The sequence below is a fragment of the Dipodomys spectabilis genome, unplaced genomic scaffold (genome assembly GCF_019054845.1).
Source record: "Dipodomys spectabilis isolate Male_0828 unplaced genomic scaffold, ASM1905484v1 ptg000499l, whole genome shotgun sequence".
Classification (NCBI taxonomy): Eukaryota; Metazoa; Chordata; class Mammalia; order Rodentia; family Heteromyidae; genus Dipodomys; species Dipodomys spectabilis.
In genome coordinates, this window is record NW_024871176.1 from 955,636 (window position 1) to 983,520 (window position 27,885).

Below are 27,885 nucleotides of genomic sequence, written 5' to 3' on the forward strand. Positions count from 1 at the left end.
TGTAATAACTGCTACCCAGTTTGTAGGAAAGGTGGGATAGATAACTTTACTTGCAGTAATGATGTTTGTTTTGCTGGTGGCTTGAATACTTCAACTGGGCAAGCTCAGAATTATAAGGTGACCTTGTAGATTAAACTAAAAAGTACTACAGATAAAGGAGGAATAGAAAGAATGAAAACAGGCCCAGGACTACTACTTTTTTTTTTTTTTTTGGGTGGGGGGGGGTCTGGTTGTGGGGCCTAAACTCTGAGCCTGGGCGCTGTTCCTTAGCTCTTCAACTCAAGGCTAGTGCTCTACCACTTGAGCCATAGCGCCACTTCCGGCTTTTTTCTTTTTGCTTATGTGGTGCGGAGGAATCGAATCCAGGGCCTCATGTATCCAAGGCAAGCACTCTACCACTGAGCTACCTTCCCAGCCCCCAGGCCCAGGAACTACTTTAGGTTAGGAAATTTTTTTTTTTCCTGGTGTTGGGGCCTGAACTCTGGGCCTGGGCACTGTCCTTTAGCTCTTCAGCTCAAGGCTAGCACTCTATACCACTTGAGCCACAGCGCCACTTCCAGCTTTTTTGCTTATGTGGTGCTGAGGAATTGAACACAGGGCCTCATGCATGCAAGGCAAGCACTCTACCACTGAGCCACCTGCCCAGCCCCAAACTTAGGAATTTTTTTCTTTTGTTGGTTGTGGGACTTTGGGCCTGGGCACTGTTCCTGAGCTCTTCAGCTCAAGGCAAGGACTCTACCACTTGAGCCACAGTGCCACTTGGTTTTCTGGTGGTTAACTGGAAATAAGAGTCTCAAGGACTTTCTTGCCCGGGGCTGGCTTTGAACTGGAATCCTCAGATCTCAGCTTCATGAGTAGCAAGGATTACAGGTGTAAGTCACTGGCTCCTGGCTTAGCTTAGGAATTCTTAAGACAGCTTACTCAGCACGCTCCAGGACTTTCTAGAAAGTCCTCTGCTCAGAATAAGTAGGTATCCAGGAAAAAATTCAGTGTGTCTGGTAAAGATAATACAAAGAAAACAAAAATGACAACTCAGATTATCACTTGGTGATCAGATACTCTGATAACCAGGTATATAAAAAAGTTCCAGTATACACAGTTTGTTAGACATAATTCTTTTACAGGAAGATGAAAGAGGGTAACTTCCATACTGAGTAAGTCTGTAAATACTTGATCCATTTCCTTGGAAGTTGGTATTCCCTTTTCTATTAGCATCAGGAACTCATTGCCTTGTTTACTTGGATATTGTTCAAATCTTCCTGAGAAGAGTCAGTTACTAAGAGTTGCTTAAACATCCACTTTTTCAGGTGATAGAACATTAAGGTTCACAATAACAGTGCCACCATTGTGCTTCCATGTATTCACAGCGTACCCCCTTCCCAGAATAGCTAGCTATCAGCCATGAGAGAAGGGCTCTTGTTCACCCAGCTTTGGCAAAGAGATATTACCTGTTTGGAAACAATAAGGAAGAATGTTAAGAGTTGAGGCTGCGGTTCCAACTCACTCTGCTAAGTTAAGTGATGGCTTCATTTTCATGAGAAACAATAGAGGGACTGGGAAAGCTCAGTGGTAGAGTGCTTGCCTCGCATGCATGAGACCCTGGGTTTGATTCCTCAGCACCACATAAATAGAAAAAGCTGGAAGTGGCGCTGTGGCTCAAATGGAAGAGCAGCTAGCCTTGAGCTGAAGAGCCGAGGGACAGTGCCCAGCCAAGTTCAAGCCCCATGGCTGACCCCCCCACCAAAAAAAAAAAAAAAAAACCCAAAATAGAAATATGATGGCACTTAGAATCGCAGCTGTTAGGTGAAGCCAAATTAATGTACTCTTTTCAATAAATGGTAGGTACAAGTGAATTAGCCATTAGTATGCAACTAGAAATGGAAGATTGGAACTCAGTTTGTCCCAAGAAGCAAAGCGTGAAGCAAAGCCTGTGACATTTGGTTCTGTTTGGGAAATAGCAACATCTCCTTCTGAGATGGCAAGATCACAGTCTTCTTTCTACTTTGCCTCAATAAATCAGAGGCATGTGGCTTTTAAAAGTTTAGCTCACAAGTTTGCTGGCTATTTTCCCATCCTTTCTTAAATGAGAGCTTGCTATCTTTTCTTTTTGCCCAACCTGGAGCTTGAACTCAGAGCCTGGGCCCTGTCCCTGAGCTTTTTTGCTCAAGGGTATTGGTCTACCACCTTGAGCCACAGCACCACTTCCCATTTTCTGGTGGTTAATTGGAGATGAGTTTCACGGATTTTCCTGTCAGGGCTGGCTTTGATGATGACCCTCAAATCTCAGCCTCCTGAGTATATATCCTGCTTTTTAAATTAACATTGGAGATGCAGGCCCCCATCAGAGATTGCAAACCATGGCTAGACTATTTTGCCAAGTATTTTTTATTTGACCTGTGTAATATGTAATTTGTTAAAAGTACATTAAAAAGTGGCAACAGGGGCTGGGAAGGTGGCTTAGCGGTAGAGTGCTTGCCTTGCATCGTGAGGCCCTGGTTCGATTCCTCAGCACCATACAAGCAGAAAAAGCCAAAAGTGGTGTTGTGGCTCAAGTGGCAGAGCTCTAGCCTTGAGCTGAAGAGCTGAGGGACAGCGCCCAGGCCCAGAGTTCAGGCCCATGATGACTGACAAAAATAAATAAATTAATTAAAATCTTAAAAAAAAAAAAGTGGCAACCCTTAAATTTGAGAAATACCTTGCAAAATTACAGATTTTTAAATTCTCTATTAATAAAATAAGCTCATGTTCTTGACTGGCACTGAAAGAACAGTGAATGTCAACTCCTTCAGAGCTCCAAATTTGCCTTAAGAAGTGTAGCACCTGAGCCCTGCTGTCACCTTTTATTTTCTTTCTTATAGTGCTCAGTATGAGCTCAGGGCTTTGCACTTGCTAAGCAAGTGCTCTAACAATTGAACCATACTTCCAGCTATCTGCTATCATTTTTTTTTTTTTTTTGCCAGTCCTGGGGCTTGACCTCAGGGCCTGGGCACTGTCCCTGAATCTCTCTGTGCTCAAGGCTAACACTCTACTACTTGAGCCACAGCACCACTTCCAGCTTTTTCTGTTTATATGCTACTGAGGAATCCAACCCAGGGCTTCATGCATGCTAGGCAAGCACTCTACCACTAAGCCACATTCCCAGTCCTGTTTTTTGTTTAGTTGGTAGTGAGGCTTGAACTCTGGGCCTGGGCACTGTCCCTAGGCTCTTCAGCTCAAGGCTAGTACTCTACCACTTGAGCCAAAGCACCATTTCTGGTTTTCTTTTTTTTTAATTGTGAAAATACCGTACAGAGGGGTTACAATTACATGGGCAAGGTAATGAGTACATTTCTTATCAAGCATTGTTGCCTCCTCCTCCATTTCTGGTTTTTGGAGATAAGAATCTCACAGACTGGGGCTGGGAAGGTGGCTCAGTGGTAGAGCGCTTGCCTTGTATGCATGAGGCCCTGGGTTCGGTTCCTCAGCTCCACATAAGCAGAAAAAGCTGGAAGTGGCGCTGTGGCTTAAGTGGTAGAGCACTAGCCTTGAGCTGAAGAGCTGAGGGACAGTGCCCAGGCCCAGAGTTCAGGCCCCAGGACCGGCAAAAAAAAAAGAATCTCACAGACTGGCTGGGAACTTGGCTCAGTGGTAGAGTGCTTGCCTTGCATGCATGAGGCCCTGGGTTTGATTCCTCAGCACCACATATGCAGAAAAAAGCTGGAAGTTGTGCTGTGTCGCAAGTGGTAGAGTGCTAGCCTTGAGCTGAAGAGCTGAGGGACAGCACCCAGGCCCAGAGTTCAGGCTCCGTGACTGACAGAAAAACAAAACAAAGAATTTCACATACTTTCCTGCCAGGGCTGGCTTTGAAGGGCAATCCTCAGATCTCAGCCTCCTGAGTAGCTAGGATTACAGGTGTGATCACCAGCGCTTGGCTTCTGCTATCATCTTAATGCTGCCATTTATATGTAGTTTTGACCTTACAATTTCCACCTCGTTTCTTAAGTCTGTGAGACTATTCTGAGTATTCTGTTAAGCCACTCTGGACAACACATACCTGGGGGGGCCACAAAATACTCCTCCACGACACGTTGGGAGTTTTGTAGTAGTTCTTCAGCACAGTTGCCTTCCGCTACATTGTCTGATCTCAAGTATAGACATCTACAAAACCCAGAAGCTCAAGGTTACCTTCTCAGAGAGTAAGACACAGGAAGAGCATCAAGAAAGAAAGAATGCTGGGTGCTGGTGGCTCACACCTGTAATCCTAGCTAGTCAGGAGGCTGAGATTTGAGGATTGAGGTTCAAAGCCAGCCCAGGCAAGAAAGTCTGTGAGACTCTTATCTCCAATAAACTACCAGAAAACCAGAAGTGGTGCTATGGCTCAAGGGCATAGACTGCTACCTTGAGCTGAAGAGCTGAGGAACATCACCCAGGCCCAGAGTTCAAACCCCATGACCGACCAAAAAAGTGCAAAAAAGACTAGAGGTGCGTGAGTGGTTCAAGTGGCAAAATGCCTGACTAGATGACTACTATGGGCAGATTACTTTTAGTGAGAAAAGATGAAAAGGCAATTGTAAGACATGCTCATGCCAAGCACTGGTGACTCATGCCTGTATTCCTACCTATTCAGAATCCTGGTTCAAAGCCAGCCCAGGCAGGAGTCTGTGAGACTCTAACCTCCAATTAACCACTAGAAAACAGGAAATGGCAATGTGGCTCAAGAGGTAGAGCATTCCCCTTAAACTGAAGAGCTTAGGGACAGCGCCCAGTTCAAGCCCCATGACCAGTTTTTAAAAAGACATGCTCATAATTACATAGGCAAAATGTAACAAAGCCTGGCAATGACATAACAAAAGGTACCTAACCCAGCACCCATATAGGTGTTGGCCTATGAAGAGATGGAAGAAACTAAAGAGTGACTTGCTTAAGGATATTGGCTCCTAATTGGTCATATTGGGACCTAACTCCTTTCTGGTAACCTTAAGAGGGACGCATCTTTCACTACAGCCACCTAGGTAAAAAGCGATAAACCATCTGCCAGTGATCAAGATGTATCTTAGAAACTATACGGGGGGGGGGGGGGGGGGGGGGGGAGGGGGAAAGGGGGGAGAATCAGCTCAGAAAGTGTGAGGTTCTGAATTTGAGCCCCAGAAAAAAATACACTTAAAATTTTTGAAGCAGGTAATAAAGTGTGCTTACACTGTAAACAAGACATAAAATACAAATATCAGAAAAACTAAATGGATAGTGACTGGAAAGGCAGAGGGAGTTTGAGGTGTCAGTAGAATCCACTCTAAAGAAATTCAAGTGCCAAGAGGGAGAATACCAGGCAACAACTTGGAGGTGGAGGTATTCTATCCAAGGGACAAAACATAAATATCTGGCAAGTGCAGAGATCCTAAAGAGGGAACGAGATGGGGATTTAGCTCAGTGGAAGAGGGCTTGCCTACTAGCAAGTGCATAGCCCTACAGAAAATGAAAACGAGAGAGCGAACAAACCTGGCTTGTGGTATTGGGAATTGAACACATCCTCGCCTGCTAGGAAGATGCTCGACCATTTTAACCAAGGCCCTAGCCTTTTTGTTTTGGGGGTGGAGTTTACTAACTTCGCCCCAGTTGACCTCTAACTGCGCTTCTCTGGCCTTCATTTCTTGAGTAGCTGGGATTACAAGCGGGAGCCATCTCACCGTGTGTGAAGTAGGGTTCCGAAAGCGGTGACTTAACAAGCAGTTGGGATTTCTTCCTACTTACACCGAGAAATTCGCGGATTTTAAAGAGGGAGTGGCAGGACCCCTAATGAACAACGGGAAGAGCGAAGACAGGCGTGGTGACAGGGCAAACTCGCGATCTTGCTAAATGAAGCTTTTACCTCTTGTGTAATAGGACACTTGGTAATAGGTCACCTCAAACGTCTGCAAAAGCACCGCGGTGAAGCTTTCGGGGTCCGCCGCCCGAGTTTACCTGTCCTCCAGTACCGACTCCATGGGCTCCACCCCGTCGGTGTCGACCCCGCGAAGCCGGTCAGCGAAGGCGATGGCTTTCTCCAGCCGCTCCACGGCCTCGCGGCTGCCGAAGTCCACCAGCGCCAGTCGTTCCAGGTGCTCGATCACCTCGGCTGTGACCCGACCCCCCTGCGGAGAAGGCGGGCGGCGTGGGTCCCGGGCGGCGCCGGCTCGGCCTCCCGGCCGGGACGCCGCCCAGCTGCACGCCTCCGCCCTTACCTGAGGAGCCTCCCGCGAGGTGACGAGCCGCCGCCCGCTCGGGATCGCACGAAGGCCCCGCCACATACCTAGCGCCCACATTTCTTTCCAGCCGCCGTAGTACGTCCTGGCGTCACGCCGGGACACGCGCGCCCGAGTGATGTCATCAGAACGCGCCGCCGCCGCCGCCGCCGCCGCCGCCGCCATCGCCATGAACAGCGTCGGGGAGGCTTGCACCGACATGAAGCGCGAATACGACCAGTGCTTCAACCGCTGGTTTGCCGAGAAGTTCCTCAAGGGGGACGGCTCCGGGGACCCGTGCACCGATCTCTTCAAGCGTTACCAGCAGTGTGTTCAGGTGAGCGGCGCCGCGAGCCTTCCCGTCCTCCCCAAGGCCCCACCCACGCCAGAGTCCGACGGACGGAGGCCGGAGCCGCCGCGGCGAGGCCGAGGCCCTTTCCCCCTTGCCATCACCCGCGAGGCTTTCCGGCCCGGCCTGGTTTTCTGTTTGTCCAACTTGACCGCCCGTGCGCGCTTGTGTGCCTTGTGCGGCTCTCGCTTCTTCGCGCGCGCCTAGCGCCTCCACTTCCGGCTTTTTGCTGGTTAGATGGAGGTAGGAACCGCGCGGCTTGTTTTCTGAGTAGTGAGGCGGAGAGCCACCGGTGTCTGGAGGACCTTAGCTTGTTTGGGGCACAGGAACAACCTTTGGCTCATTTATTTGGTACTATGCAAAATAGCCATCGTAACTGGATTTTTTACTTGCAAAACTAACACCTAAAGATAGGAAGTGATTTCTTCAAGTTCACTAGAATCGGGTGCGGTTGATTTTACTTGTCATTATTACTGTGGATTCGGTGGGTGGTGGTGGTTTTGTTTTGTTCGTTTGGGGCATGAACTCAGAGCCTGGACGCTGTCCCTGCTCAAGGATACGCCATGCCATTTTGAGCTAGAGAGCCACTTCGTTTTCTAGTGGTTAAAAGGAGGTAAGTTTTCACTTCCTCCCAAGTTGGCTTTGAACCGCATTCTCAGATCTTAGCCTCCTGAGTAGCTAGTATTGTACAGGCATGAGCCACCAATGCCCGGCCCTGAATTTAATGGGGGATTGGGGGACTTATAGAAACCCCTTTAATTTTTATTTTTTATCAATAAGGATGGTCAAGAATTTAATGTGTAGCCTACAAAATTAACAAAAGAAAAAGGGGAGGTTGGGTTGGGAGGGATGAGTGAGAATGTAGAAACCCTTTTTCGATTTCCAGTCCAACACTCAGTTTGCTCCTGAAAAGTGTCTGTTGCCATCTGATTTACTTCTGTGTAATTACATTTCATTTAGAAAGTTTGGACCTCAAGCTTCTTATAGACTTTAATAAAAATGTTTCTTCTCTCATCAGAAAGCAATAAAGGAGAAAGAGATTCCTATTGAAGGATTGGAGTTCATGGGCCATGGCAAAGAAAAGCCTGAAAATTCTTCTTGACCTTGCTTGTCACCTTGAAAATGGATTCCTCATATCAGGAAATTGAGAGGACTTTGGAATTTGTCAGCTTAAGGCTATGAAGTCATTACTATTTAATGAGTTTGGGAGGAAGTTGCCTCTTCCTCCCATGTGTAAAGATGCTGCTTTGAGATGATTTCTCACTTGCTTTGGCATCTCACAGGAATTCACTGTGCTAAAGTGAACAATTTCTTGGGATATGGTTGCAATATATGGTCTGGAATCAACTTCAAATATACCTTCTGCGTAAATCATGATAAGCTAGTCAAGGTGATCGGGGCTCCTTGACCTTTTGATTTCTGCTGCAAAGGACATTACATACACAGTATGGGGGTCCTTGTTCATGAAAGTAGTCAGGACCTTTTTGTTTCCTCAGGGAGCTAATGCTCTAAAAAGGGATCCAAGCAAGTTTTGATCAATACTTGGATTTACTTCTATATGACATTTAAGATTGCTGATGGCTTGGGTTAACAAAGAGGAAGACAGCTTTTAACAGCTTAGCAAGAGCTGTCTGATTTAAGATGTGAATGCTGCAAGACCACTGAAATGAATACTGTCTCAGTTCACAGCAAATAATTGAATATAATACATGGAATGGCTACAGAAGAACCTAAATTACAAAGATTCGCTGCTAATGGCTTCCATCTGAATTAAGTCAAACTGCATTATAAACAGGAAAAACGCATCTGCTTAAATGTGAGAGATGGGTGCTTTGGTTTATTTTTGTTTGTCTAGCCTACCCTATGTCTATACTCATCAAGATGAAATAAATTCTAACATTTAGTTTTTATCATTTGCCCCTGTAACCCAGTGCACTTTATGGTACATCTAGTACCTTGTTACCCCATGTCTCACACATACACTGCAGAGAGCTTTATCTTTTATAACTTAAAAGGTGAAGATTTATCTAAGTGTAGTACAGAGTAGTAGTTAGAAACCTGGTGGTAACATACACCTGTGATCCCATGTACTCAGGAGAGAGGCAAGATCAAGAATTTAAGGCCAACCTTGGCAAAGTTAGCTAGACCTATCTCAGAAAACAAGGATTGGGGGACACAAATAGTAAGAGAATTTGCCTAGCAAGCTCAAGGCTTTTGGTTCAATCTTCAGTACTGAAAAAGCAAAAAAACATTTCTAAAATGTTTTTGTTTTCCATAATAAGTCTATATGAATTCTCTAAAATTTATGTTCTGGTACCAAAACAATGTTAGAATCAAGTGAGCATTTACATACTTTAGAATGTCATGTAATATCTACAAACTGCCTATCTTAAGGATGTACTAAGAAATACTTGTATTCTCTTAAACCTTACTACAGACTGTCTCATTAAGCTCTGACAATAAACTATAAGCCAACCATGTTCTTTCATTATAACTCATACTAGGTGTGCCTGATACAAAAACAGTATATGCTACTATAGAAGTTCACCACTCAACAAAACTTTTGGGAAAAGTTGTAGGAAATATACTTAGTACAGTTTTTTTGCTTGTGTGCTGGTACTGGACTTGAACTCAGGGCTTTGCATTCTCACTTTGTTTTATTTTGCCCAAGGCTGGTACTTTACCATTTGAGCTATACCTCCACTTCCAGCTTTTTACTAATTGTTAGCAAAAATTGTTTGCGATTTGTTCATTGGAGACAGGGTCTTCAGACTTTTCTACTACCTGTGCTGCCTTTGAACCTCAATTCTCATGTATCAGCCTCCCGAGTAGCTAGTTACAGGTATGAGCCACCAGCACCTGGCTAACCTTTCAATTTTCAACAGAGAGGGTGAAGACACAGTACCCATTAATAGCTCTTTGAAGTAGCAGTACTTAGGAGTACACAGATGGCTGCAGTCCCAGCTATTCAGGAAGCTAACGCTGAGAATTTCTTGGGCCTTGTTTTAAAAAGCAGTAACTTGAGGGGCTGGGAAGGTGGCTCAGTGGTAGAGCGCTTGCCTTGCATGCATGAGGCCCTGGGTTCCATTCCTCAGCACCACATAAGCAAAAAAAAAAAAAAAAGCTGGGGCCTGGGAAGGTGGCTCAGTGGTAGAGCACTTGCCTTGCATGCATGAGGCCCTGGGTTCAATTCCTCAGCACCACATAAGCAGAAAAAGCTGGAAGTGGCGCTGTGGCTCAAGTGGTAGAGCGCTGGCCTTGAGCTGAAGGACAGCGCCCAGACCCAGAGTTCAGGCCCCACGACCGGACGCAAAAAAACCGGAAGTGGTACTGTGGCTCAAGTGGTAGAGCGCTAGCCTTCAGCTGAAGAGCTGAGGGACAGCGCCCAGGCCCAGAGTTCAGGCCCCACAACCGGACCCCAAAAAACAAAACAAAAAAACAGTAACTTGAACAACATAGCTATGTCTTGTCTCAAAAATGAGAAACTCTGGCACTGGTGGCTCATTCCCATAATCTGAGGATGTAGAGGATGTTGAGATCTAAGGGTCATGGTTCAAAGCTAGCCCCAGCAGAAGTCTGTGAGACTCCAACTTAACCAACAAAACCTAGATGTGGAGCTGTGGTTCAAGTGGTAGAGCACCAGATTTGAGCAAAAAAGTTAAGACACAGCACCCAGACCCCAAAACAGTGGCTCAAACTTTTATTTAGTGCTTATTTCTTGCCAGCCCAGGGACTTGAACTCAGGGCCTATGCACTGTCCCTGAGCTCCTTTGTTCAAGGTTAGAATTGAATTATGGAACTTCATGATAAGGTGGTCAAGGTGATTAGGGCACTTTACCACTTGAGCCACAACCATTTCTGGCTTTTTCTTTTTATGTGGTACTGAGGAATCAAAGCCAGGGTTTCATGAATGCTAGCTAGGCAAGTATTGTAACACTAAGCCACATTCCCAGCAAGGCTCACACTTTTTAGTCCCAGCTATTTAGAAGGCAATCAGGAAGACTCAGATTCCAGGCCAGCCAAAGCAAAACGTTAGTGAGACCCCCACCTCAAGAAGTTGGAAAGTTGAACATGGTGACACAAATCTGTCATTTTAAGCCAGGTGCTGGTGGCTTATACCTGTAATCCTAGCTACTCAGTAGCCTGAGATCTGAGAATTGCCATCCAGAGCAGAAAAGTCCATGAGACTCATATCCAATCCAAAAAGCTGAAAGTGGAGCTGTAGCTCAAGTGTTAAGAGCTCTATCCTTGAGCAAAAATGACCAGGGACGGCACCCAGGCTCTGAGTTCAAGCCCTAGGACTGGCACACAAGAAACTTCATTGTAACAATGGAGGCATAAATTGGAGGGTCATGGTCTAAGTCAGCCTAGGCAAAAACACAAGATCCTATTTGAAAAATAAAGCAAAAAAAAAAAAGGGGGGGGGGGGGACACCTGCCTTGTAAAAGCATGAGGCCTTGAGTTCAGCTTCGGTACCACCAAAAACAAAAAACCCTTAACTGTAACTCCAAAGCTCAAACAATTACACACTACTGTTAAGTCTCAAAAGACTAGCTACTAGTATCTTCTTTCATGGCCACAATTCTCTCAAAAGGAGTATTTTCAATTTGCTTCTGAGAAATTGATTGTTGTCATTGTATTTTGACTTCATCCTGCAGAAAAGGACTCTTAATTGCTTCACTTGTTTTAAAGTTTTCTATTTTGATGCATTATGGTCATTTCAGTTTTAATGTTTTTTTTTTCTAATTTCTAAGTCTACAGGAGTTTTAATTTAAGAAACAAAAGCCCATGTTAAAAGCAAAAATGTGTCTCACTGCCTTCATTTCTCCAAAAGTTTCTTAGTCTGTGTCAACCATTAGGTGACTGAGAGATAAATTTTACCCCATGGCTAAGAACTTGTTTATCTCACTCCAGGAGGATTCCTCACCAATGCTGGTGGACTTGGGGCAGGAAAAAGCTGAGACTTAGGCAAAGCACTTGTACAGAGACTCACAGGTATAAACTATGGCCATTTTGTTCATCATTTGGGGACTTGCCATCCAGTTGGTCAGATACCTCACCTTCACAAGTAACTCCACTGTTACAGGCCCTGACCTTACTCCCTTAGTCTCAGATAGCCCAAGTCAAGAAAGCCGGAGCCTGTTATGAACAGTAATCTGTGGGCCATACTGGACCTGAAATATCGACACAGCAGCGTAGACCTTCACTGAAGAAACAGGAATACCATTAATGTTAATTTCTCAAGAAAAACACAAAGAATCAACTTTCAGCTCAAAACCAACCTAAGTTTAAACTATTTATTTAAGCCATCTCCTGCTATAAGCAAAGTGATGGAAAAATGGTTTAATTGTCATTTGATACAAGAAGGAGGGTGAGCTTAAGGTCCCATGTACTTCTCTGGTCCACGTGCAGAGGAATGGGCCAAACCAAAGCTGTGGTCCCAGGTGCCTAGGTGATGGTCCAGGTTCTCTTTACTCATCTTCATAGCCAGTGGGAAGAGGATTTGTATGAGGGTTATGGAATAGAGTATGGTTGCCATCTCCCCAGGGAAAGGGCTGTGGAGTGAAGATGTCAATTAGGTAATTCCAGAAAGAGTTCAGGAAAACAACAACAACAAAAAACGCTGGTATGAACTGCTTACAATAGAGTCATAGATAACAAAAACAAGATGGAAATTAGTCCTTAACTAATATATCCTGTGCTGGGTTTTAGAGGTAAAACCTTCAAATCATTTGTTTAAATGATAGTGGTAGGCATAGGGGAGGAGATACTTAATTCAAACAGGTTTCTGAGCTCCCTTCAAACTTGAGCTAGGGCAACTTCTTCCATAAGAACAGTATTTATCCTCCCACATAACATGAAGTAGTGTCTGGAGACAGTTGGGGTGGGTAGTACTGCCATCTAGTGGGTAGAACCTAAAGATGCTACTAATCCTTCCAAATGGATGGGACAACACTACGTCCTGCCTCCCTAAGAATTACCCACTCCAAAACTCAGTTTTCCTTCCAGAAAATGGGAGCAAATAAACTAGAAATTGCACAACAGTGCTGAGGCTGAAACACTTCGCTGTTTGATTGCTAATTCTTCTGTGCCAGGGTAGAAGGGAGCTCAAAGATGCCAAAATTGAAAGCTAGGTTAAGTTCCTGTAAGGCCAGTCATTACACGAGCTAGGTGATACCATAACTAAAGAGCAAGAAGAAGGAATGGGGGATGGAGGGGAGATGAAACTAACTCTGTGATAGAGGGCTTGCTTGGCATATTAAAATGCCCTTGGTCTAATCCTTAGCATCACAGGGGTGGAGTGGGGCAGCATTAAGTTTATTAACATAAAATTGGAGCCAGATTAGCTAGAGGCTCAAACCTGCAACATCACTGTTTGAAGCCAACCTGGACCGAAAAGTGTTTAAGACTGCTTTTGGCCCAGCTTTGGTTGGCATTGGTAGGGAAGAAAGGAAGCCAGCTTCATCGAGGAGTTAGAACCAGCCCGAAAGGTAAATCACCTTCAGACTTTGCCACTCTAAAGGGGGAGGGGGGGTGGCAAGGCCCTAAATTTTATGCAAGAGACAACTGTTTCTGAACTGTATCAGAAAGCAAGAGGTGGGGATGAGAAACTGAAGGGCGCTGGGTGTTATGACCTTGAAAAGAACTGAGACATGACTCCCCCCTTCGTCTCAGTTTCCCCCCTTCCACAAACATGGTAACCAATACCGGTTCCACTGCTCGCCGGGGCAAACGCAGAAATGGCCCGGGCCGGCCATCCACGCTCGGGATGCTCGAGCCGTACCTTGGTCCTGATGCGGAGATGGGGGTAGGCGACGAACTCCTGCCTGTCGTGCTCTTCGTGGCGAGATCTCAGGAAGACATTGAGCATGCTCACTCCCACCCCGGGCAGCGCGACGAAGTAGGTGAGGGCCTTCCACATGCGAGCTGAGGACAACGACAGCCGCTGGGCGCGGGCGCGGGCGCCCCGAAGGCCTCGAGCCAAGGTCACCCGGCCCGCCGCTCACCCCGGCGCCGCCGCGGCTCGCCCCGCCCACCCAGCCCCAATACCTGAGCCCTCCTCGCCGTGCGCGCCGCTCGACAGGGGCCGCCCGACGTGGGACCGGCCAAGCAGCCGAGAAGCTCGGGACACCAGCACCGCAGCCGCCACCATGTTGGTTCTCGACCGCCGACGCGCCGGAAGCGGAAGGAGGAAAGGGGCTTTGGGGGGCGGGACCACAGCCTAAGGAAGAGGTTCCTATTGGGTGACTGCTTTTCAGTCACCGTAACGGACCTAGCTGCCGGCGCAGCCTCAGCCCCGCTGAGTTCTCAAACGCCTCGGAGGCCGAGTTGGGCGCAGGCGGCTCACGCCTGTAACCCTCGCTCCTCCGGAGGCTGAGATCGGAGGAGCACGGCTCGAAGCCATTCCGGACAGGAAAATCTGTGACACTTATTTCCAATAAACTATCCAAAACAGTGGCGCTGTGGCTCAAGTGGAAGAGCGCTCGCCTTGAACCAGAGCAGCTCAGGCACAGCGCCCAGGCCGAGTTCAAGCCTCAGGATCAGCTCGAGCGAGCCTGCGCTCCGCACCTTCCTTGGGGCCTCCCCGTTGTGCGCGTGCGCGTGGCCGGTCCTCACCTGGACGCTGGTAAACGCAGAGGAGTGTGCTGGGCTCCCCGCGCTGCAGTCTGTGGACAGAATATGGGTATTCGAAGCACCAAACACCTCATCAAAAATGTGTCATTCCTCTCTTCACCTCTCCCTGGCACCTACCACCATCGCTGTTGAATAACGATTTCTGTATTTTGTCTTACTCTCCCCTTAGAAATATAAACACTGTGATGCTAAGTTGGCCACTGCCGCATGCTCACCGTCATCGGGAATAGTGGTCTGAAATTGTGCCTGGCATGTAGCAGATGCTTAATAAATTGGATAAGTGGGTGGGTGGGTGGCTGGCTGAATCGTGGATGGATGATGGGTGTATGGATAGGTGGGTAGGTGGGTACGTGGTTGGATGGATGGATAGGTGGGTGGATGATGGATGGATGGATGGATGATAGATGGGTGTGAGCTTGGATGAATGGATGGGTAGGCTCAATTCCAGAGTATTTGATGTGAGCGAAGGAGTAGACATTGTCAGAGAAGACCATTTCAACCCCGTGCCCATGGCTAATGCCTGTAATCCTAGCTACTCAGGAGGCTGAGATCTGAGGATCTCATTTTGGACCCATCCCAGGCAGGCAGGAAAGTCTGTGAGACTTTCATCTCTATTTAATCACCAGAAAGACTGAAAGTGGAGCTGTAGCTCAAGTGGTAGAGCACTAACCTTGAGTAAAAGAAGCTCAAGGACAGTGTCTAGGCTCTGAATTCAAGGCCCAGGTCCAGCATACACACAAAAGTCCCTCTGGAATTTTTTTTTTTTTTTTTGGCTGGTCATGGGGCCTGAACTCTGGGCCTGGGCACTGTCCCTCAGCTCTTCAGCTCAGGGCTAGCGCTCTACCACTTGAGCCACAGCACCACTTCTGGCGTTTTCTGCTTATGTGGTGCTGAGGAATGGCACCCAGGGCCTCATGTTTGCAAGGCAAGCACTCTACCACTGAGCTACCTTCCCAGCCCCCCTCTGAAATTCTTAACCCTTCTCCCTCTGACCACACAGACACACACTTTTTATCCAGTCCATTAACAAATCCTTCCAGCTCTTCAGCTATGTGCAGAATCTGGCCACTTATTACTCTCTGGTACTGATTTAGAGAAAAAGCCTCTCATCTCCCAGCTGGCAACCTAGCAACCTCCTAACTGGTCTTCTTGATTCCTGAGCCCCCTAGAGTCTACTCTCTGTATAGCAGACAGAGATCCTTTATATTTATTTATTTTTAATTAATTAATTAATTTTTGGTCGGCCATGGGGCCTGAACTCTGGGCCTGGGCACTGTCCCTCAGCTCTTCAGCTCAAGGCTAGCGCTCTACCACTAGCTTTTTCTGATTATGTGGTGCTGAGGAATCACTACTGAGCTGCCTTCCCAGCCCCCAGAGATCCTTTAACTCAGATCACTTCCTCAGCTCACAGCCCGCAGTGCTCCCATCTCACTCAGGGTAAAACCAAGTCCTTCTGGATGCCCATGGCTTATGCATATAATCCTAGGTACTCTGGAGGCTGAGATCTAAGGATCGGAGTTCAAAGCGAGCCCAGGCAGAAAGGTCCTCATGAGACTCTTATCTCCAATTAACCACTCAAAAACCAGAAGTGGCACTGTGGCTCAAGTAGTAGAGTGCTACCCTTGAACACAAAGAGGCTCAGGGACAATGCCCAGGCCCTAAGTTCAAGCCCCACAACTGACAAAAAAGGAAAAAAGGAGAAAAAAAAAGAGAAAAGAAAGGAAAAAAGGTAACCCTTACGGTAGGCTACCAGATTCTACTTAATCTTGCCTTAGCCACCTCTCTGACGTCATCTCCTCATTCATTCAGGTATTTAAGTCCCTCCCCTTCTTTTGTTTTTTGAGACTAGGTTCAATGTTGTGGTCTAAACTGGCCTAAAATTCATCACCCTCCCATCTCAGCCTCCTGAGTGATGGGATTACAAGTGTCCATACAGTGCCCAGCCTTAGAAGTCATCAGAGAGGCCTTTCCTGACCACCATCAAGTGGAAATAGTCCCTCCTCATTCTGACACTCTGGCCACCCAGAATGCCTCATTCATCTTCACCAACATCTGTTATATTCACTACCTATAGTATATTAGTGTCTACCTTCCTCCACCAATCACCGCAGGAGCGATTTTTGTTTACTGGTATGACCCCAGCACTTGGCACATGGTAAGTACTTACTACCACAATCCTATGAGGTAGCTATTAGACTTCTCACATTTCTGGACCATGAAATGAAGACTCAGATGTGCAGATCACCCAAGGTCATGAAGCCTTGGACAAGTGATGGGCCTAGAAAGTGTATAGCTCTGGCCAGTTATCTCAGCTGCAAAGATATACACCTTCATTTAGGAAGAATACTGACCTCCACAGGTTACCCTGCCAAGCTCATGCCTGTGATGCAGTTAATAAAGATTAGCAAAGCCAGGCGCAGGTGGCTCACGCCTGTAATCCTAGCTACTCAGGAGGCTGAGATCTGAGGATCAAGGTTCAAAGCCAGCCAGGGCAGGAAAGTCCGTGAGACTCTAATCTCCAATAAATCACTAGAAAACTGGAAGTGGCACTGTAGCTCAAGTGGTAGAGCGCTCACCTTGAGCTGAAGAGCGCAGGGACAGTGCCCAAGCCCAGAGTTTAAGCCCCATGGCCAACCAAAAAAAATAAGTAAATAAGGATTAGCAAAAGTTGATCATGGGGCTGGGAATGTGGCTTAGTGGTAGAGTGCTTGGCCTAGCATGTATTAAGACCTGGGTCCGATTCCTCAGTACCACATAAGTAGAAAAAGCCAGAAGTGGCGCTGTGGCTCGAGTGGTAGAGCGCTAGCCTTGAGCTGAAGAGCTGAGGGACAGCACCCAGGCCCAAAAAGTTCAGGCCCCACAACCGGCAAAAAAAAAAAAAAAGGAGCTCAGGGATAGCCCCCAAGCTTTGAGTTCAAGCCTCAGGACTGGCAACAAAACAAAACAAAAAGCAAAAGTTGATTATGATGGCACATATCTATAATCCCAGAGCGCAGGAGGTTGAGGCTGGAGGATCTTGAGTTCAAGTACATTCAGATCCAGTCTTAACAACCAACCGACCAGGTATAGTAGCTCATACCTCTATTCCCACCTACTTGAAAGGCAGCCATTAGAAAAATGGAGATAAAAATGGAGCAAAAAGTTCTCAAGACCCCACCCATCTCAACCAATATTTTAGCTACTTGGAAAGCATAGGTAAGAGGATTATAGTCAGATATCAGCTGGAGAAAAATGAATAAAGTAAGCAGGACACAGTGGCTCATACCTATAATTCTTTGCGTTTACATGTGTGCATCAACCTGAGGCCTGAACTCAAAGCCTGGGCACTGTTCCTGAGCTTCTTTTGCTCAAGGCTAACACTCTACCACTTTAGCCATAGCACCATTCCAGCTTTTTCTGTTTATGTGGTACTGAGGAATTGAAGTCAGGGCTTTATGCATGCTAGGCAAGCACTCTACCACTCAGTCTTATTCCCAGCCCCATGAGACTCTTATCTTCAATAAACTACTCAGAAAAGTTGGAAGTGGCTCTGTGGCTCAAGTGGTAGAATGCTAGCCTTGAGCACAAAAGCTCAGGGACTGCACTCATGCCCCAAGTTCAAGTCCCAGTAACCAGGATACAAATAAAAAAAAATATTTTTTGGCCAGGCACTGGTGACTTATGCCTGTAATCCTAGCATTTCAGGAGGCTGAGATCTGTAGATCAAGGTTCAAAACCAGCCCAGGCAGTAAAGTCTGTGAGACTCTTATCTCCAAAAAACTATCAGAAAACCGGAAGTGGCACTGCAGCTCAAGTGGTAGAGCACTCGGCTTGAGCGGAAGAGCTGAGGGACGGCGCCCAGGCCCAGAGTTCAGGCCCCATGACTGACCAAAAAAAAAAAAAATTGAACCAAATTGAACCGGGTGCTGGTGGCGCACACCTATGATCCTAGCTATTCAGTAGACTGGGATCTGAGGATTGTGGTTCGAAGCCAGCCAGGGCAGGAAACTTCATAAGACACTTATCTCCAATAAACTACTCAGAACTACCAGAAGTGGTGCTGTGGCTTAAGTGGTAGAGCACTAATGTTGAGCAAAAGAAGCTAAGGGACAGCTCCCAGGCCCAAAGTTCAAGTCCTGGGACCAGATTACAGGCTCATGCCAGTAATCCTGGCTACTCTGAAGGATCATGGTTCAAAGCCAGCCCAGCCCAGGCATATCTCCAATTAACCACCAGGAAACTGGAAGTGTCATTGTGGCTCAAAGAGGTAGAGCATTTAGCCTTGAGCAAAAATAGCTCAGGGATATCACCCAGGCCCTGAATTCAAGGCCTGCTACCAAACACAAAAAACTTGAGAGACTCCATCTCAACCAATAGCTGGGCATGAATCTGTCATCCTAGCTACACAGAAAGTATAAATGGGAGGATTCCCATTCCAAGCTGAGTGTAGAATAAACGTAAGGCCCTATTGGGAAAAAAAAAAAACCCAAAAGCAAAAAGAATTGAGGTATGGTCCAAGTAGCAAAATATCTGTCTGCCTAACAAGTGTGAGGCCCTGACTTTAAACTCCAGCATCCTAAAACAACAATAAACAAATGAATAAATAAGCAAACAAACAAGAAATGGAACAGCTGCTTAATTCTGGTTTTGTGAATCCCAAGTAGTGGTTTCTAGAGGTTGGGAAGGATGTGTGCAGTTTGGGGAGCAACTGATGAATGAAGGAGAGAAGGCTTTGATCAATGCATGCTATATGCTTGTGTAGAAATAGCACACCGAACTCCATCAGCGTGTATCATTAGTACAAGTTAATGTACTATATTGAAATGTATTGTTACCTCCATGTTATTACTCAAGTTGTTTTTTGTTTTGTTTTTTAAGATACACTACGAAATACTATCAATGTCTGCTTCCATCTTGGTCAAATGTATAGGAAAATACTGAAAAGGGTGCACATGTCAGGAGTTATGTCAGGCCTTTAATTCTCTGTTTAAACTTTCTGCCACGAGTATATTTAAGTATACTACTTGCATTGTAAGAACAGAAGCGTTCCCCAAAAAGCAGATCACACTAAGTGTTTTCCAGCACTCCCATTGCTATCGTTCGTCCATGAGACTAAAAGCCGCTTGAGGACAGCAGCCTTGGGTCTGGAACACAGTGAACATTTATAGTAGGGCGGCCAGGTGAGGGCGTCTTTGGAGCCGCGCCTGCAGTACCGCTTTCTCCCAGTGGGTGGCAGGCTCCGCATGTGCGGGCTCCGCCCAGGAGCCTGACCAGGGAGTCCCGCCCGCGACCTTCAACGTGGCTGTTTGCTCTCAGGATCCTCAGAAGAAGGAAGGGTAGTGGAACCGGAGAGGAATGGATCGAGGGCGCTGGGCCTCACTCAGGGCCTCCTTAGGGGGCCTCCTTCTAACTGTTTCCCAGACTGGAACAAGAAGAGAAATAGTGGGCTGGGAATGTGGCTTAGTGGTAGAGTGCTTGCCTAGCATGCATGAAACCCTGGGTTCGATTCCTCAGTACCACGTAAACAGAAAAAGCCAGAAGTGGTGTTGTGGTTCAAATGGTAGAGTGTGCTAGCCTTGAGCAAAAACAGCAAAGGAACAGTGCCTAGGCCCTGAGTTCAAGACTGGCAAAAAAGAAAAAAGAAGAGAAATAATAACGCCAGGCATGGTGGGGCTGTAATACAGCACTCAGGAGACTGAAATCAGAAGATCCTGAGTTCAAAGCCAGCTTGGATTAGATAATGAGATCCTATGTGAGAAGATTGGGGGAGGAGGGGAAGAAAAGGAAGAAAGGGGACAGAATCCAGGCTTTGAGTTCAAGACCTAGTACCAATACACACACACACACACACACACACACACACACACACACACAGGTTGAATATAGAGCTATCATATTGAACCTTCTCCTCAAACACACCTAAATCTATGTATCTCATCTATCCATCTATTTTATTTCTATCATCCATCTACTATCTATCTATCTATTTATTTTTGCAGTACTGGGGATCAAACCCAGGGCTTCACATATGCCATGCAAAGGACCCCCTCCCAAATCTATTTTTTATTTTATTTTATTTTATTTTATTTTATTTTTTTGGGTCCAGTAGTGGGGCCTGAACTCTGGGCCTGGGCACTGTCCCTCAGCTCTTCAGCTCAAGGCTAGCGCTCTACCACTTGAGCCACAGCGCCACTTCCGGCTTTTTTCTTTTTGCTTATGTGGTGCTGAGGAATCGAACCCAGGGCCTCGAGCATGCAAGGCAAGCGCTCTACCACTGAGCCACCTTCCCAGCCCTCCCTCCCAAATCTACACCCCAGTCCCAGGAAATCTGTTTATACTTTGCCCGTCCAGGAGACTGTTATCAAACTTACAGACTCCAAATCTGTAAACACTGAATGAAAGGGAACCTTGAAGCAAGACAGTAAAGTAGAACATTTGATAAAATTCCTGGGGGAAAAATGAATTCATGGTCAACACTTGTTTCTCCTCTCCCTGTGTGCTCTTGGGTAAGTTGTTTGCTTTCTCTGAGCTTCTTTTTTTTTTTTTTTGTCAGTGGTGGAGCTTGAACTCTGGGCCTGGGCACTGTCCTTGAGCTCTTCAGCTCAAGGTGAGTGCTTTACCACTTAAGTAAGCCACAGTGCCACTTCTGGTTTTCTGATGGTTAATTGGAGATAAGAGTCTCAAGGACTTTCCTGGGCTGGGCTGGGCTGGCTTTGAACCGTGGTCCTCAGATCTCAGCCTCCTGAGTAGCTAGGATTACAGATGTGAGCCACAGGTGCCCGGCTCATGTCTGAGCTTATTTTCCAGATAAAATACTGACAGGAAAGGAGACGCACATTCCAGCCATACTAACTTTTCCTTCATTCCAGTGCTTAAATCACTGCCACACATTCCCCCCCGTCCCCCCCGCTTCTCTCTGTCTTTTTATTGGCACACAGGGCCTTATGCTTGTTCAGCTGGTACTCTACCACTTGAGCCACAGCTCCATTTTTCACTTTTTGGTAGTTCACTGGAAATAGAGTCTCACAAACTTTCCTTGCCTGGGCTGGCTTTGAACCTTAATCCTCGGGTCTCAGTTTCCCAAATAGTTAGGATTACAGGCCTGAGCCACCAGTGCCTGGTTTACTTATTTCTTTGTAGTGCTAGGGAGCAAACCCAGGACTTTGTACACACTTTGTTTTATATCTCTCTCATCAGATTCCAAATTCCTGAGCACATTTAACTTGTTTTGTTGTTTATATCCTCAATACTTGTATCACTCTGGATATCTAACATTGCAATGTGCCAAGCATTCTTCATAACAAATCTCACTGAATTCCCCAAATACTGTTTGGAGTCTGACACTGGTGGCTCACACCTGTCATCCTAGCTACTCAGGAGGCTGAGATCTGAGGATCTCTGTTCAAAGCCAGTCCAGGCAGGAAAGTCTGTGAGACTCTTTTTTTTGGGGGGTCCGGTCGTGGGGCCTGAACTCTGGGCCTGGGCACTGTCCCTCAGCTCTTCAGCTCAAGGCTAGCGCTCTACCACCTGAACCACAGCGCCTCTTCTGGCTTTTTTTTTTCTTTTTGCTTATGTGGTGCTGAGGAATCGAACCCAGGGCCTCAGGCATGCAAGGCAAGCGCTCTACCACTGAGCCACCTTCCCAGCCCCTCTGTGAGACTCTTATCTCCAATGAAGTACCAAAAAGCCAGAAATGGAGCTGTGGCTCAAAGTGGGAGACTGCTAGCCTGGAGGGGATGGGGGGGTGGGACAGAGCTCAGGGACAGCTCTGAGTTCAAGCCTGGGTGCCCGGCACAACAAAACAAAGCCAAAATCTGTTTGGCGTTTGTAAGTATATGTTTGCCTCCTTTATCACAGAGGGAAATGGAGCTTTTGCTAGGTCAGATAACATGTACCCAAGAACAGATCTTTAGAAATTAACCCTGGTAGGATTTGAATCCAGGCTGGCTAGGGTCAGAATTCCCCCTACTGACTTAAAGATCAATCAGCAGTTATTCCAAGAGAGAAGACCTCCAGCTTCCTCCGCTGAGGTCCGAGCTGAGATCCATTACATAGGAATTCTCCACTTATTCCATTTGCTGTGGATACTTAGGACTCCAGATAAAAAGGACTTTGTTCAAACAAACAAAGGCTTAGCACAGACCACAGAGGTGAAAACAGCATCCAGATTAAAGGATGATTCTGTCCCCGCCCACCCCTAGTCAGGTTGATAAGAGGCTTTGACAACTTGGGGAGCCACCACCTTCCACCAGCCCTTCGACCCCTTTCCAGCTTCATTCACACAAGTGACAGGACAGTGGCAGAGTGCTTGTCTGGTCTACCCGAGGCCCTGGGTTCGAGCCCAGCACCACAAAAGAAAAGAAAGAAGAGAAGAGAGGAGAGGGGAGAAGAGAGAGGGGAGGAGAGAAGAGGAGAGAGGGCAGGGAGCTGGTGGCTCAGCCTGTAATCTTAACTATTCCAGAGGCTGAGATCTGAGGATTGAAATTTGAGGACCGCCCTGGCAGGAAATTTGCCATCTGAAAACCAGAAGGACACTGTGGCTCAAAGGGGTAGAACTCTAGCCTTGAGCAAAAGAGGCACTGAGTTCAAGCCCTACAATTGACAAAGAGCAAGAAGGGGGGGGGGGAGGAGGGAAAGGAGGAGGAGGGGAGGGAGGGAGGAAAGAAGGAAGGAAGGAAGGAAGGAAAAGGAATGGGAGAGGACGAACAGAAAAAGGAAAGAAAGGGAAGGGAGGAAGAAAGGAAGGAAAGAAAGGAAAAGGAGGAGAAAAGGAAAGGGACGAGAAAAAAGATCTTGAACTTTTCATCTCATTAATTCATCCATTCAACTCATTTATCCAGCCAAGCGTGAAATGCCCACTTCGGGCCCACCAGATGCAGAGTTGAAGCTGTAGTAGCTGTTATCTTACCCGTGCTCTATCTAGCCCCAGGGCAATGACCCTCCCCGTGTGAATTCAGACTCCATGCCTGCAGGGGGTTAGGCACCCAGTCTCCCTAGGTGAAGGCTTCTTCACTGGGCTGCTTTGCTCCCGCTCCTCCCCTCTCCCCTCCTCCTTTTTTTGCCAGTCCTGGGACTTGAACTCAGCACCTCTGTTGCTAGCCTTCAGCTTTTTCACTGAAAGATTAGCTTCTACCACTTGAGGTCCATGCCCCTTCTGACTTTTTGCTGGTATTGTAACTGGAGATAAGAATCTCTCACACACACTTTCCTAACCTACTCCCTTGGAATCTCCATACTTAATTCTCCACCTCCTGAGCAGCTAAGATGACAGGCATGAGCCGCCAGCTCACACTGTCCTTTTTTTTTTTGGCCAGTCCTAGGGCTTGAACTCAGGGCCTGGGTGCTGTCCCTGACCTTCTTTTGCTCAAGGCTAGCGCTCTACCACTTGAGCCACAGTGTCACTTTCTGGCTTTTTCTGTTTATGTGGTACCAAGGAATCGAACCCAGGACTTCCTGCATGCTAGGCAAACACTCTACACTAAACCACATTCCCAGCCCGCCCTATCTTTTCTAAAGATGAAGTTGTGTTCTATTGCCAACCCTAGTCTCAAACTCCTAGACTCAAATGATCCTCCTGCCTCAGCCTCCCATGTAAGCCCAGGGCTTCCATGAACCTGACTGTGGAACTGTACCCAGAGCCCCTGGAAGAGAACATTTTTATCTTCTTTTTTTTTTTTTTAAGACTTCTTTAAGATTAAAGAGTTCAGCCAGGCACTGGTGGCTCACGCCTGTAATCCTAGCTACTCAGGAGGCTGAGATCTGAGGATCATGGTTCAAAGCCAGCCCAGGCAGGGAAGTCTATGAGACTCTTACCTCGAAAACCAGAAGTGGAGCTGTGGCTCAAAGTGGTAGAGTGCTAGCCTTGAGTAGAGCAGAAAAGCTCAGGGATAGCAACCAGGAGGCACTGAGTTCAAGTCTCATGACTAATCGAGGCGGGGGGGAGGGTGGTGAGGGGGAGGGGGGAGGGGGGGAGAGACTAAAGGATTTGCCTAGTTGAGATCTGAGGATTGTGGTTCAAAGACAGCCCAGGCAGAAAAGTTAATGAAACTATAATCTCCAGTTAACTAGCCAAAATCTGGAAGTGGGGCTGTGGCTTCATGGTAGAGTGCCAGCCTTGAATGGAAGAAGCTAACAGAGAGAGCCCAGGCCCTGAGTTCAAGTCCAGAAAGACTATAGGGTCAGCTGTGCTAAGTGCTAAAGGAACTATAGCAAACTTCAGATTCTGAGAAACAGGCCTTTGTAATAGGCTGGACGTGACACCACACGCTTAATTGGGATAATGACAGACGAGACTTCAGTCTTTGGCTGGGGTTCTGAACTTGTGCCCCAGAACCCACAGCAATATCACCTGGGAATTGGTGAGAAAGGCAAATTCTTGGGCTGTAACCCAGACCTGCTGTGTCAGATACTTCAGAGGGTGGGAGCCAGCAAAGTGTGTTTCAACAAGCCTTCCAGAGTATTCTGATGCTCTCTCCTGTTCAGAAATAGAGTCTCAGGCTTACTTACCAGTTATCGGCAGCACCTCACTGGACTCATTTCTACTTGAGGAAATAAGAAGCCAGGTGCCAGCGGCTCATACCTGTCATCCTAGCCATTTAGGAGACTGAGATTTGAGGATCGCAGTTCAAAGCCAGCCTGGACAGGGAAATCTGTGAAATTCTTATCTTCAATTAATCACAGAAAAAGCTGCAACTGGCATTGTGACGTAAGTGATAGAGTGCTGGCCTTGAGCAACAGGAGCTCAGGGACAGCACCGAGGCTCAGAGTTTGAGCCCCAGGACTGAGGGGGAGAAAAGAATAATTACAAACCTACCTGATAAAGTAATTGTGACAATTAAATGAGATGGTGCATGTAAAGATCCTGTACAATGCCTAACACAGTAGGCAGCACAAGATGTTAGGAATAATTAATATTATTATTAGAAACTTATGAATTAAGGTGATAACCATTTGGGAGAAAAGGAGAAAACAATATTACTGAGTGAGCTAGGCACTATGGCTCATGCCTGTAATCCCAGCTATTCAGACCACATTGCTCAGAGGGCCAAGGTTTGAGGTCAGCCTCAAACAAACAAATAAAACAAAAACAAAAACAAAACAAGTGTGTCTATTTCTTTTTCTTTCTTTTTTTGTTGGTTGTGGGGCTCGAACTCTGGGCCTGGGTGCTGTCTCTCAGCTCTTCAACTCAAGGCAAGCGCTCTACCACTTGAGCTACAGCACCACTTCCCATTTTCTGGTGGTTAACTGGAGATAAGAGTCTCAGGAACTTTCCTTTTCCTGGCTGACTTTGAACCACGGTTCTCAGATCTTAGTCTTCTGGGTAGCTAGGATTACAGGCATGGGCCACCCGCGACTGGCTGCGTCTGTTTCTATGCAGAACTTCGACTTAATTCTTGAACTTGGAGCTTCCTGCTCGCTCTCTCTGCTTTTTCACCCAACTTGACACTCTACCACTTAAGCCATACCTCCACTTCTGTCTTTTGACTAAAGTAAGAGTCTCTTAGATTTGTCTTCTCTGGCTGGGTTTTGTTTTTGTTCTTGTTTTGCCAGTTGTCAGTCTTGAACTCAGAGCTTGGGCACACTGGTCCCTAAGCTTTATTGCTCAAGACTAGCACTCTAGGGCTGGGAAGGTGGCTCAGTGGTAGAGCGCTTGCCTTGCATGCATGAGGCCCTGAGTTCAATTCCTCAGCACCACATAAGTAAAAAAGAAAAAATCCAGAAGTAGCTCTGTGGCTCAAGTGGTAGAGCGCTAGCCTTGAGCTGAAGAGCTGAGGGACAGCGCCCAGGCCCAGAGTTCAGGCCCCACGACTGGACCAAAAAAAAAAAAAGACTAGCACTCTATTACTTGAGCCATGGCTCCAGTTTTAGCTTTTTTAGTGGTTAATTGGAGATAAAAGTCTTGGGGACTTTCCTGCTTAGGGTTGGCTTAGACTATGATCCTCAGATCTCAGCCTCCTGAGTAGCTAAGATGACAGGTGTGAGCCACCAGCTCCCCAGGGAATGTGGCACGGGTGCACACACACTCTCTCTCTCTCTCTCTCTCTCCCCCCCCCTACTTTCTCTCACACACATTTGGAAGCCCTTCGATTCACACACACACACACATTTGGAAGCCCCTTGTTTCAGGGAGAGGTTTTATTTATAGGCTGTGCCTCTTTGTGAATGTGGAGGAGAAGGCGCAGGCCCAGCGTGGAGCTTTCATGTGTAAATCAGTGGGGCCTGGAGCACGGGGTCACTGGGAGGAGGATTTCACTCTTAATTACTCCTAGAGAAAGGCCTGGCTGAGGGAGCTGGGGAGGGGAGAGAGGGAGGGAGGGAAGAAGGAGGGAGGGGAAGGAGGGAGGCCCAGCCTCTCCTGTCCTGGGCTCTATGACTCCAGGCTGCACTAGGGCTGGGGTCTGCCACTTCCAGGGACTGCCCTGGATTGTGAGAAGCTGTGCCAGGTGGGCGCGGGGCGTGGGCACACAGTGTCCCGGCTGCTGCTGAAGGCCAAGAGATGGGGTTATCTTTTTTTTTTTCTTTCCAATTTTAAAATAATATGTTCTAGAAGAGATAATACAGCTAAGTGCTGTGGTTCCCTGCCTGTAATCCTAGCTACTTAGGACGCTAAGATCTGAGGATGGCAGTTCAAAGCCAGCTCAGTCTGGAAAGTTCATGAGACTCTTCTCTCCAATTAACCACCAAAGCTCCCTCCATCCCCCCCCCCCCAAAAAAAAAACCAAAAAACAAAACAAAAGTAAGAAGTAGAAAACAAGCTCAGGGATAGTGCCCAGGCCCTGAGTTCAAGCCCCAGAATGGGCACCAAAAGGAAAAAATAGAAAAGATTTTAAAAAGAAAAACACATTTGTTTTTCTTTTCATAGTAGTGTGTGCCTGGCACCCTAGCTACCATGAGAGAAATGTGGAGCAGGTGGATTGGGGTCCAAACATGTACCCCACGGGAAAAGCAAGAGAGAAACTGGGCAAGAATGAGGGAAAAGATGACACAGAGTGTCCAGAAAGAAATATACTCATTACCTGACTTATGTAACTATAACCCCTCTGTATATCATCTTTATAATAAAAAAAATAGGTTTCATAAACAAAAACACCTATTAAAAAACAAAAGAAAACAGCGAGACCAAAGGAGGCTCATTCTAGGAGAGGAACACAAAGGCACAATGCCTATGTGCATTTGCTCATATAAAATAATATTCATCAAAATGAACTCCAGGAAATGGGAATGAGAGGTTTAGATGTTTTGTTGTTGTTGCTCTTTTTCTTTTCTTTCTGTCTTATTTGTTCGTTTAACTGTCTTTGGGAGGGTAAGGGAATATAAAATGAAGTAACAAAGGATAAACAAATGCAGCAGTGGTACTCACTAGACATTGTGTCGAAAATTAACTGTACACCTTGTGGCTGGGGACCGGAGGGAAAAATTAGGAGAGAGCGAGGGAGGGGGTGACATTATCCACAAAGAAATGTACTCATTACCTGACATATAACTGTAACCCCTCTGTACATCACTCTTACAAGAGTGATACAAAATTAAATTTAAACCAGTCACTGGTGGTTCACACTTGTGATCCTAGCTACTCAGGAGGCTGAGATCTGAGGGTTGCCATTCAAAGCTAGCACAGCACGGGGCAGGAAAGTCTGTGAGAACCTTATTTGCCATAAACCACCAGAAAACAGGAAGTAGTGCTGTAGCTCAAATGCTAGAGCACTGGCCCTGAGCTTAAGAGCT

General features: G+C 46.7%; 3 protein-coding genes across 3 annotated transcripts; 1 reads left to right on the plus strand and 2 right to left on the minus strand.

Annotated features, from left to right (window-relative positions):
• Nucleotides 1–1,037: 1,037 nt before the first annotated feature.
• Gatc (glutamyl-tRNA amidotransferase subunit C) lies at nucleotides 1,038–6,419 on the minus strand. The gene is made up of 4 exons (XM_042669619.1): nucleotides 6,198–6,419; nucleotides 5,938–6,107; nucleotides 4,034–4,137; nucleotides 1,038–1,448 (listed from the first exon to the last, which is right to left on the minus strand). The coding sequence occupies exons 1-4, from the start codon at nucleotides 6,417–6,419 to the stop codon at nucleotides 1,396–1,398; spliced, it is 549 nt and encodes a 182-aa protein (XP_042525553.1). The 3' UTR covers nucleotides 1,038–1,395.
• On the plus strand, nucleotides 6,388–8,454 carry Triap1 (TP53 regulated inhibitor of apoptosis 1). The gene is made up of 2 exons (XM_042669620.1): nucleotides 6,388–6,534; nucleotides 7,565–8,454. Exons 1-2 carry the CDS (start codon nucleotides 6,388–6,390, stop codon nucleotides 7,646–7,648), a joined length of 231 nt encoding a protein of 76 aa, XP_042525554.1. The 3' UTR covers nucleotides 7,649–8,454.
• Nucleotides 8,455–11,829: 3,375 nt separating this feature from the next.
• Nucleotides 11,830–13,736, minus strand: LOC122099010 (cytochrome c oxidase subunit 6A1, mitochondrial). Its single transcript, XM_042669576.1, has 3 exons — nucleotides 13,597–13,736; nucleotides 13,331–13,473; nucleotides 11,830–12,101 (listed from the first exon to the last, which is right to left on the minus strand). The coding sequence occupies exons 1-3, from the start codon at nucleotides 13,697–13,699 to the stop codon at nucleotides 12,018–12,020; spliced, it is 330 nt and encodes a 109-aa protein (XP_042525510.1). The 5' UTR covers nucleotides 13,700–13,736; the 3' UTR covers nucleotides 11,830–12,017.
• Between the last annotated feature and the right edge of the window lie 14,149 nt (nucleotides 13,737–27,885).

What these genes read in the sequence shown, in the direction of transcription:
- LOC122099010 (XM_042669576.1), bottom strand. Translation starts at nt 13,699, where the DNA reads ATGGTGGCGGCTGCGGTGCTGGTGTCCCGAGCTTCTCGGCTGCTTGGC. An exon ending in GCACGGCGAGGAGGGCTCAG is followed by an intron (nt 13,474 to 13,596) that starts GTATTGGGGCTG and finishes CGTTGTCCTCAG; the next exon opens with CTCGCATGTGGAAGGCCCTC. An exon ending in ATCTCCGCATCAGGACCAAG is followed by an intron (nt 12,102 to 13,330) that starts GTACGGCTCGAG and finishes TTCACTCCACAG; the next exon opens with CCCTTTCCCTGGGGAGATGG.
- Gatc (XM_042669619.1), bottom strand. Translation starts at nt 6,419, where the DNA reads ATGTCGGTGCAAGCCTCCCCGACGCTGTTCATGGCGATGGCGGCGGCG. An exon ending in CCTCGCGGGAGGCTCCTCAG is followed by an intron (nt 6,108 to 6,197) that starts GTAAGGGCGGAG and finishes CCTTCTCCGCAG; the next exon opens with GGGGGTCGGGTCACAGCCGA. An exon ending in GAGTCGGTACTGGAGGACAG is followed by an intron (nt 4,138 to 5,937) that starts GTAAACTCGGGC and finishes TGGGTTTTGTAG; the next exon opens with ATGTCTATACTTGAGATCAG.
- Triap1 (XM_042669620.1), top strand. Translation starts at nt 6,388, where the DNA reads ATGAACAGCGTCGGGGAGGCTTGCACCGACATGAAGCGCGAATACGAC. An exon ending in GTTACCAGCAGTGTGTTCAG is followed by an intron (nt 6,535 to 7,564) that starts GTGAGCGGCGCC and finishes TTCTCTCATCAG; the next exon opens with AAAGCAATAAAGGAGAAAGA.